The 10,628-nt window shown below is 55.2% G+C and overlaps 1 protein-coding gene across 1 annotated transcript; it reads right to left on the bottom strand.

Moving 5' to 3' along the window:
- Window positions 1-5,079: 5,079 nt before the first annotated feature.
- On the bottom strand, window positions 5,080-7,182 carry KBTBD11 (kelch repeat and BTB domain containing 11). The gene has a single exon (XM_088020894.1). It carries the CDS (start codon window positions 7,180-7,182, stop codon window positions 5,080-5,082), a length of 2,103 nt encoding a protein of 700 aa, XP_087877020.1.
- Window positions 7,183-10,628: the final 3,446 nt, after the last annotated feature.

Genomic DNA, 10,628 nt, shown 5'->3' with positions numbered 1-10,628 from the left:
GGTCAGCTTTACAGAGTTTAATGACCAATTGTCGGTGATCAACTGTCAATGATGCATTCCCACCCTCTGAAACACTCCAGTAATGTGCTTATAGTGTGACTCCCTTGGGATATGACTGTGTGCATCCAACTGCTTACTTTCTGTTGCTGGAATGTTTGGAGGCATCTGCTCAGAGCCAGTAGGTCAGTCTAAAGCAACCCAGGGCCCAGGTCACTGTCCTGTTAGCACTAAAGGGCAGGGCCACCAGCCACCGGCAAAACAGGTCCCCAAGGAAGGTCCTCAATGGGCCATTGTGGTCTCTAAAGAATTGAGCACAATGAACTCTCCTTTGCAAAAACAGATTTCATGTCATCTGTAGGAAATGGTTTTAAGAAATCCTCCTTTCTCACGGGGCGAGAATCTTAGACTAACAATGTGAGCTTTTCCCATATCCTCCATGTGCCCCAACTTTTGTTATAAAGTTCATCACCTCAGTCTGCAAAGCCCATGTGTTTTGTGGCATTACATCTAATTTAAAAGATGTGAAAGGCCAAGAAAATCATTCCAATCTATTACTAAAATCCCAAAACTCAGGGGGGAAAGTTGCAGCTGTGGAAAAGTTCAGATTAAATTCCATTTTTGCTGAAAAAAAAGAGCCATAAGGAAACTAGAAATAGCAAACTGGTCGGGGAGTTCCTGCATCCACTCTAGCCTAAGGATACTCTTTGAGTGACCTCCCCACCCCCCCACCCCCCAACCCCGGCCCCATGAAACAATATTTTTATGAGGAAAAGAATTCCTTAAAGAACCCTTACACATTAACAATGACACAGGTCCGTGCTCATGGGGAGTGCAAACTGTAAAAGGAAATGTTTGGGTCTACAGATTTCCCCGTTTGTAGGAGATAAAGGAGCATGGAGACCCAGAGGGTGTGGCTGGCATGGAAACCACCAGGTGCCACCACCTGCGGGCGGAGGGGACAGCTGAGAGGGCGGAGACGTGGACAGGCACCTTGTAAGTATGAAGACACCCCCGAGCTAATACTTAAGTACTTCCCTCGGGAGTCGTCACACTCCTCATTCACAGATGGGGAGGCCCCACGGGGGCCTGGCTGGCAGGGCTGGAATCTCCCCAGCCCAGGTGAGCACGGTTTCCTGCGGAGCGCGCCTCACCGATGCTCCGCTCGGCGGGGGGCAAAGGGGGCTTGCGGGGCAGACAAGCAACCACTGCACAGATTCAGGGGCACTAGCATTTCCAATGATTTATTTCATCCCGGCAGAAGCGGACATGTACAAGGTTTCACAGCAACTGCGCCTAGGTGTGAAAAACCGAAGCGGCAACAAACATTTCCTGCGCGCGCGGCGTCAGCAGGCCTAACGCGGGCCTGGAGGGGCACCGGCGTGTCTTTAATCGACGCCACCCCGCAGTCTGTTTACAGCTTGTTAGAGCTCTGGAGGAGCTTGAGTCTCACAGGAGGACACATCCAGCTTGCGTGTCAGCTCGCTGCAAGCCGATTCACCGCGCGTGAAAGCAGCGCGCCCTGGACCGGTGCGCGGGGCCCGGGCCTCCCCGTGCGGGGTGCTGACGGGCAGAAGGGCGGGCGCAACCGGTGCGTGGGCGCGTCTGCCTTCCCAGTTCCATCATCTTCTCACGCATACCATCGCACAGGAACAGGAAAAGTAAGAACGCTGAATTTTTTTAATGCCCAAATACATTTTGTAAGCTAGGGAAGCATCTAACATAAGACAGAACACAGCAGCACTTCTGCTTACATTCCGCCCGGTGCAGGTGTTACAGTGGTTTGTGGCCCGACACGCCCTTGGCTTTAGGAAACACAGCCAAGAAACTCAAACACATCCCGTTTCGAAATCGCTCACAGGAAGTTACCCAGGAGACCCACGGATGAACCAGCGTTACTGAAGCTGCCCCAGAAACGAACACAGATGCAGCAGATGGCTCCATTTGTCCAGTGCCTGCCGCAAAACCCAAAAGGAAGAGTTTGAACTTCAGCAAAAGCACAGCACAGAGTCTGTGCGCTCTCTTAAAGGAAAACAAAGAGGTGCCACCAGAGACGCAGAAATCCCAACAGCAAGTTCCAAACCCAGCCCGAGGGCTGCCAAGAGTCAGCTGTGGTGCTCAGGTTGTTCCCAAGACCAAGAATAAACACAGCAAAGAAGACGTCTCCAGGCCCCTGTCTTTGGGTTTCAAATGAACCTCGATGGACAATAGGTTGTCAGCTAACCAAAGGATGGAGCTTTTCTGTCTACTGCAGTCTCCGCCGACAAGACCACTGCTCTTTCAAACGTGTGGAAACGTCCATGTGCCGGGGTTAATTTTATGAGAATTATGGATGGTCCTCCACACATTAGGTTCACTTGCCTCTGACAGATCAATCATCAGGAGTATGTCTGCAGCAAAACAAGCAACCAGGTGGATAATAATAGGTATTCCTACACAGTGCTGGATGCAGATCGGAGCATCGGGTTGTACATGCAAAGGCCCCTCCTTGGAACATCAGCGGTCAGTGGCAAGTCTCAGCAGGGACTGCCCCCCCACCCCCCCACCCCCAACAAGCAATCCTCCACATCATGGCCCCAGAGGGCTGGTGTTTCTGCTTGCTTGACTGGTGCAAGCCTTGTGGCTACAACTCTAAATACTGGCCCCAAAAGCAAAATAAAGCGGTCCCCATGGCATTTGTTTCTATGAGGTATTCCTATTTAGAAATAGGCACATTCTTCTATGTCCTTTTGCCTACCCTTACATTCTCCTGGGCTTCCTCATGTATTCCACTGGGACAAGCCCCTGGAGCTCCAAGGCCAGCTCCCACAGGAGAGACACCATGTCCAGGGCTGGCCTTTGTTAAATTAAATCATAAAACAACACACAGAACTCCAGCTGGGCATGTGATGGTGAGACTCTCGGCACCTGCCACCCAGCACTTCCTGGGTGCTCACTTCCCGGGTGCTCCTGTGGGGACGGGTCTACTTTGGAAACCCATCTCCACAGTATTTTGTTTTGAAACAGCAAACAGGAATGATTTCTTGAGCAAAATCACAGTGATAGTATTTTATGAATTTGAGATTTAAGGAATGAAAATATTAGCCTGGTTCCATTTCATATAAAAGCTTTAGCATAAATATAGTAACATTCTAGAGGAAAATGTGCTACAATACAAGGAGTACGTTTCTTTAAAAGAACATTATTTGTTTCCTTTTGCTCTAACTTCTCTTTCTACTACCATTTCTGCATTCTACTCCTATAGAAGGCCAGGAAATATGAAGTCTGTCCTTCTTTCCTAAGATGATGAGCCAGGCTGCCAAGATATCCTCTTGGCTCATGAGCAATCATGAGTAAGCACACAGATCACTGGAACATGCTCTAACTGAAATCGTAAATCCCATTCCTCCAGCACATGCATAAAGATGCAAGCTGGTCATTTCTAAACATACTTATTAACCAATAACTTTCTTAACCACAGACTCTTTAAAAAGCATAACTTATTTCCCAATGACCCACTATTGCTACGGAGATGTCAACCCCCATCACTGGATTAAGAAGTTAAGAGTAGTAAAGGGGTGCATGATTTCCTCTAATTAACTGCCAGTGACTTTCATGTGTACTTTTCCTATTATAATCAAAAAATGGATGGATTCAGAATCCAGATCAGTCTCCCTCTATTTGTGAGCATATACTTTAACCTTAAATTCTTAATAAATCATAAACTCTGTCTACACCTATTTAGAAAGTAAAATGTTATAACAAATGAGAAACAATCATTTGGTTTCTTTTTAATGCTTGTGACCTCTCAAAGTACTGAGTTTCATGTTAATTCTATTAGAGTATTTTGGAATTCAATTAGAAAAATGTAGTTTACTTGCTAATTACATTATAAATGTTATTTCCCCTTATGTCAATATGCTTCTTGTCACTCTGCCACATCATGCTTGTAAAAATTAACTTCCCTCATCAGAATTACCTAGTACATATTTAGAACATCATGTAAGTAGTGGGTTCCAAATGTGCCTACCTGTTCCTCTTTAGGAGTGTCAAAAAGATTGGTTTTAGCCTTCTTCTTGGGGGGAGGGGTAATCATTTCTTTGAGCCCATTATAAAATATGAAGGTGGCCGAGCATGTATAGGGTACCTGACGAAGGTACCTTTTAAAATAGACAAGCATCCTTGTGGGTCAGCTTTTCCTACTCATGGTCTGCTCTCTGAAGTAAGAGTAAATCATTACTAGGACATCGCACATAATCATTAACACCCTTTACCTTAAAAATCTGTAACCCATCTCAGTTGAAAGGTGAGATGGAGCTGCCCTTGAGAGGGGCGTGAGGCCCATTCTGTGGAATCTGCATTTGGCAGGGGAAATTCTTCCACTGCTTGCTGGACAAGAGACACATTGTACCAAAGATCCCACCTTTCATGCTTGCAAAATCGGGAACTAACCCAACCCACACTTGAACACAGGGTAACATGAGCCTTTTAACTAAATTAGAAAAGTTTTAAGAGCTCTACCTATGGGTAATGAGTTTAAACCTCAAGCCATCAGAAGTGTGGCCTTCTTCCAGTGGCTCACCAATATAGCTCATGGCTGTGTGGCGCCGAGGCCCCGAACTGCGTGCGCAGGGCCTTCTCCAGGCGCAGTGAGGAAGCTACTGCGCAGACTCACGTCTCGCCAGCTCCCCACCCGACTCCGGAACGCAAGTGCCCCTGAGCACCCCCAGCACGTCCGGGCACCCTCTGAGACCCACCCACTGATCCTGAGGCTTAATCTTCCAACTCCTTCTCCTTCAGATATCCCGTGTCATATTTGTAAGGTTACCTATTTGCACGCACCTTACATATCATGCCATTGACCCTGTTAAGCAGAGCGGCGCAAAAAGGAACGCAAAATAGGGCAGCAGATCTTAAAACAGCATTGCCAAAAGTCTTCAAGGCCCCGCGACAAGCTTCCAACTTCAAAGTGTTTAAATGGTCCGCGTGGACAGCGCCCACGCCAGGACTCTCTCCTCGCCCCCCCCTCCCCAGTTGGATCTCCCCGCACGGGGGCGTCCCTGAGGGAGATGGCCAGGTGCCCACCCCACCCCCACCCCTGCCCTACGCAGCGCCTTCCTCGCCTCGGTCCGGCTTCTCCTCGGGCAAGTTGAGCACGAACGGGAAGAGCGCGCCTCGGGCGTCCAAGGGGACGCGGAGCGGCGCGGGCTCGAAACTGCCGCCTTCGCCCGCGCCCACGTCCGCGCCGGGCTCGCTGTCCTGCGGGGGCACGAAGCGCCAGGTGCCCGCGCGGCTCACGCAGTAGATGGTGCCATCCAGCGCCACGCAGCGGAAGGGCTGCAGGCTAGACGGCGCGCCCGGGGGGCGCAGGTGCGCGGCGCAGCGGCTCCACTGCTTGGCTAGGCAGTGGTAGCGAAGCACGCTGACGCCTCCGGCCGACGTGGCCGCCGCCTGCGAGTCGCCACGGCCCCCGCCCAGGTCGAAGCGATAGATGAAGCCATCCAGGGCCACCATGGCCGCGGAACGCTCCCTACTGCTGCTGCACGGGCACTCCTGCCACTCGTCGCGCCGCGGGTCGTACTTGAGCAGGCGGTAGAAGAGAGAGCCGCCAGACACGTAGATCTCGCCGTTGCAGGTGGTGGCTTCGTGCGCTACGGCGAAGGCGCCCCGCGGTAGCGGGGCCACCGTGGCCCAGCGGTCGGCGCGCGGGTCGTAGCGCTCCACGCTGAGCAGGCACTCGCCGCCCACGGCGTACAGGTGGCCGTCCAGGGCCAGCAGCTGCAGCTGCGAGCGCGCCTGGCGCAGCGGCCGCACGGTGCTCCAGCGGTCGGTGGCCGGGTTGTAGCAGAAGACCTGGTCCGAGGGGCGCGCGCGGCCGTCGGGACCCGCAGGACCCACGCCGCCGGCTACGAAGAGGTAGTTGTAGAGCACGCACAGCCCACAGCCCCGCGCCGGCGCGCCCTCCGGCAGCCGCGTCAGCTCGCGCCACTCGCCGGCCGCCTCGTGCAGGCAGTAGACGGCGGCGTCGCCCCGGCCCTCCGCGTCCCCCGACGGGCTCTGCGGGCGGCTGCCCGCGCGCTCCCCGGCCGGTCCGAGCGCGGCGGCCAGCAGGCGGGCCCGGCCGGCGCGCAGGCGGCGGCGCAGCAGCAGGTCGCGCTCGGCGCCCGACAGGCGCCCGAACACGGCGGGCTCGCGCAGCACGTCCAGGTAGTGGTCGCTCATGAAGCGGTAGGCTGCGTCGCGCAGCTCGGCCAGTCGCTGCCGCTTGGCCGCGCTCAGCACCTCGTAGCAGTTGGCCAGGCTCAGCTGCGGCGCCACGGCATCGGTGGCGCGCTGCACGGCGCACGGCAACTGCAGGCGACGCGCGCCGGCCACCACCTCGGCCACGTTGTCGGGTCGCACGCCCGCCATGCGCCCGCTGTACGCGTAGGCCAGGAGCAGCCGCAGCGCCACCCAGCCCACGCCCTGCACCCGCAGCACGTCCCGAGACGCGCGCGCGCGGAAGTAGTCGCTGCGAGCCGCCAGCACCGCCTTGTGCGCTCGCAGCCGGCGGCCTGACACCTCGATGACCAGGTCGGGCTCCCCGTGCGCGGGCCCGACGCCCGGGGGCACTGGTGGGGGGTCCCCGGGCTCCTCGGGAGACACGAGCTCTTCCAGGGACGGGGGCTCCTCGGTGGACACGGGCTCCTCGGGGGACACGAGCTCTTCCAGGGACGTGGGCTCCTCGGTAGACACGGGCTCCCCGAGCGACACGGGCTCTTCCGGGGATGCGCGCTGCTCGGGTTTCCCGGGCTCCTCGGCGGACTTGGGCTCTTCCGGGGACACAGAATCCTCTGGGGACGCGCGCGGCTCGGGGTCCACGGGCTCCTCGGGGGACGCGGCGCCCGCGCTGCCGACCTCCCACTGCCGCTCCACCACCCGCTGGCCGCTGCGACGCGAGGGCGGGGAGGACGCTGCGCCCTCCGCCGCGGAGGCGCGAGACTGCGGCGGGGAGTCGTCCCCGGAGCTGAAGCACAGCGACGCGCTGAGACTGCAGGGTGGCTGCGCGTCCGGCAGCTGCAGGCCGCCCTCTCCTGGAGCCCCGGGAGCGCCGCCCCGGCTCCCGGCCTGGCCGCACGCTCCCTGCGCAAAAGCGCCCCCGGCCTCGGCCCCGCGGCCCTGGTCGTCCCTGGGGTAGAGGGCGCAGGGGGGCACCGGGTTCTCCATGGGGCCGCTGGCGTTCGCGGCCGCCGCAGCCAGACCCCCGCTCAGCAGCCCACCATGACGGCGCCCTGACTTGGGCTGCTCAAGGTCGAGCGTTGCTCTGGGGCTCTAGCTTTACGGGCTTTTCCTGTCCCCGCGCGATCCAGTTTCCCTTCTGTGTGCACAGTTCCTTCGGCTCACACACCGCTGCCCTCTCCCGCGAGGAGGACTGTGTCGGCCTTGTGTGCACTCTCAGCTGAACTTATGAAGGTCAGGCACGTCAGCACTGGCTAGCCAAGTGCCGGCGGGGTCTCCGTGGCTTTGTCTCCAGGCCGGCGCGCGGACGCTTCCCTGCAGGTACCGCCCCGCCACGGTCTCCCGGTTATCTGCAGTTACTTCTCCGCAGGGCTGAGCTACCCGGAACGGCTAACAAACCAGGGCAGGCCCTTTCTTTCTGGGCCAGTGTTCATCACTTCACTTTTCATCCCATCAGTTCCATCACTGCGTCCTGGGACGAACCCGTCCAAGGCAGGCTGCCTCTAAACTTAAGAGCCGGGTTTTAACTCCGTTTCCTGTGGAGCACACCCCACGGAGCTTGATTTTGTTTTTAAGACTCCCATTTGTGATTCGGGTTTCTGTTAGTGTGTCCTGGCATCAGCAGCTCCTGATGTGTCTGCATCCACACTGTTCACACACCCCCCGGGGGGTGGGGGTTGTCCATAATTCACTTGCCAGGTGGGTGTTAGAAAAACACCATTACTGTAGGAGAACTGGCCTTCCTCTCTGATCCCTCAGAAGCCTCTTCCTTTGTTGGAACATCAGGTGTTTCCATATGGTGTCAGCACACTCTTCTTGTTCCTGTTTGTGGGAGAGAGAGAGGGTGTTTGAGTGTGCATTTTTCAGCAGGGTTATTGTGTGTCAGAGGGGTCTACCACACTCCCCACCACTGCCAGGTTAGGGGGCTCACAGTGGGTGGGAAAGGGGAGTGTGACTCTTCACTGCTGGAGAGTTTGATGAGTAAGATATACAGAACTTAGGGATTTTTTAGAAGTACCCTCTCCTTATTCCTGCCCTGTTTGTGAACCCATGAAGGAGAACCCAATTCAGGCAATGGGCTTTAAAAAACATTGGGTTGAACCAAACAAAACTGCTTGTTTTATGGAAAAATAAAAATAAAAAGCAAACGTCAACAAATTCCGATTTTCAACCTAATGAGATGTATGTGTAAAGGCCGTTCAGTGAGGAAGCATAATTAACTTTACTAATTTTACTGATATGTGACAGTTTTCCTATAGTCTTTTCTAGTTGGTTTCAAAAACAAATATTTGGAGAAGGAGCTGAGGACACTTCTCTGGAGCTGGCCTCGGAGGCTCAACTCTGAAATCTGTTTGAACTGTTCATTCTTGGAATTGTGTCTCTGAAAAACCTCAGAGAAGCAATTCTCCAAATAGCCCATGTGCAGCAAAAGAAAGGCCAAAGCAATATATATGTATATATATTTGTGGAAGGCAGATGTGAGCACCTGCAGATGAATGTTAAAATGTAATCTTTCCTAAATTGGCAAAACCTTCTGAGACTTCCCAGCCTGAAAGGGGTCTTAGCAGTCTCACCATGAACATAAGGGGAGAATGAAATTGTGTTGTAGCTTTCTAAAGAAGAGAATGGAGACAAGAAAAACACCAAATACAGCTTAGTTTTATCATTATTAGGTAGGATGGGTTAGCCTCTCAAATGAGACAGATGATTCTTAATCAGCTTCCCCCAGCATCTCCTGATTGCTGCCTATCCTACTGAAGACCATTCCCTGATCCTTACAAATGCTCGGGGTTGAGCATATATACCTGCTTGCCCTCTGCTTCCTTCTGCTGTGTTAATAAAAACGCTTTCCCATTATTTTAGCAGTACATGTCTTCAAGTTGGAAATTCAAAACATTCCATTCTCTCTCCCTCTCCCGTCCTCTCTCTCTCTTCCAGAAATCTTTATCGGTAACTCCCATGGCACGTTCACTGTATGCAAGGCAGTGTCCAGGATGCATGGAAATGCCGGGCTAGGAAAGGCTGAGTGAGCTGAAAGCCTGGCCTGCCGGGGTGTGTGGGTCGCGGAGGCGGCCAGCAGGACAAACGGGCTCCGGTGTTGACTCAGCTGTGGCCCAGCCCCGCCGCGATGCTGTCTCTGTGCCGTCCATCCTGTCCCGAGCCGCCACGCCCAGCGAGGTGGCCGTGAATGCTGGTGCACAGCGAGGGAGTGTGGCAACACGCTGGGACGCTCGGAGCAGCGGTAAAGCAAAGCGCGTGGCACCGTCCCAAGGATGAATGGTGCTTGCTCAGTCGGCGAGGGCATTCGAGGGAAAGTCTGATAGAACTAAGACACACTAACATATCTTACTCAAAAATTCAGATAGAGAGGACAGAGGTTGTCAGAGTCAGGGGTGGGAGAAATGGACGAAGAAGGTCGAACGGTGAGTGTGTATGTGTGTGTGTGTGTGAGCGCGCGCCAGGAGTGTGTGTGTGTGAGCGTGCGCCCGGGGTGTGTGTGTGCGCCCGGGGTGTGTGTGTGTGTGTGTGTGAGCGTGCGCCCAGGGTGTGTGTGTGTGTGTGAGAGAGAGAGCGAGCGTGTGCCCGGGGTGTGTGTGTGTGTGTTAGCGTGCGCCCAGGGTATGTGTGTGTGTGTGTGAGCGTGCGCCTGGTGTGTGTGTGTGTGTGTGTGTGTGTGTGAGCGCGCGCCCGGGGTGTGTGTGTGTGTGAGCGCGCGCCCGGGGTGTGTGTGTATGTGTGTGTGAGCGTGCGCCCGGGGTGTGTGTGTGTGTGAGAGAGAGAGCGTGTGCCCGGGGTGTGTGTGTGTGTGTGTGTGTTAGCGTGCGCCCAGGGTATGTGTGTGTGTGTGTTAGCATGCGCCCAGGGTGTGTGTGTGTGTGTGTGTGTGTGTGTGAGCGTGCGCCCAGGGTGTGTGTGTGTGTGTGAGAGAGAGAGCGTGTGCCCGGGATGTGTGTGTGTGTGCGTGTGTGTGAGCGCGCGCCCGGGGTGTGTGTGTGTGTGTGTGTGTGAGCGCGCGCCCGGGGTGTGTGTGTATGTGTGTGTGAGCGTGCGCCCGGGGTGTGTGTGTGTGAGAGAGAGAGAGCGTGTGCCCGGGGTGTGTGTGTGTGTGTGTGTGTGTGTGTGTTAGCGTGCGCCCAGGGTATGTGTGTGTGTGTGTGTTAGCATGCGCCCAGGGTGTGTGTGTGTGTGTGTGTGTGTGAGCGTGCGCCCAGGGTGTGTGTGTGTGTGTGTGAGAGAGAGAGCGTGTGCCCGGGGTGTGTGTGTGTGTGTGTGTGTGAGCGCGCGCCCGGGGTGTATGTGTGTGTGTGTGTGTGTGTGTGTGTGTGTGTGTGAGCGCGCGCCCGGGGTGTGTGTGTGTGAGTGCACGCACCCGTGCGCAGGTATGGACACATGTGAATCTTAATGTCAGAAAATCTGAGAACTGGCTGTTATTA

This window comes from Eumetopias jubatus, unplaced genomic scaffold (genome assembly GCF_037043125.1).
Source record: "Eumetopias jubatus isolate StellerSeaLion01/CBP00866 unplaced genomic scaffold, mEumJub1_p1.0 scaffold_2, whole genome shotgun sequence".
In the NCBI taxonomy this organism is placed as follows: Eukaryota; Metazoa; Chordata; class Mammalia; order Carnivora; family Otariidae; genus Eumetopias; species Eumetopias jubatus.
This window is presented reverse-complemented; position numbering and strand designations above follow the sequence as displayed.

Coding starts and splice junctions, on each gene's coding strand:
- KBTBD11 (XM_088020894.1), bottom strand. CDS start 7,182: ATGGAGAACCCGGTGCCCCCCTGCGCCCTCTACCCCAGGGACGACCAG.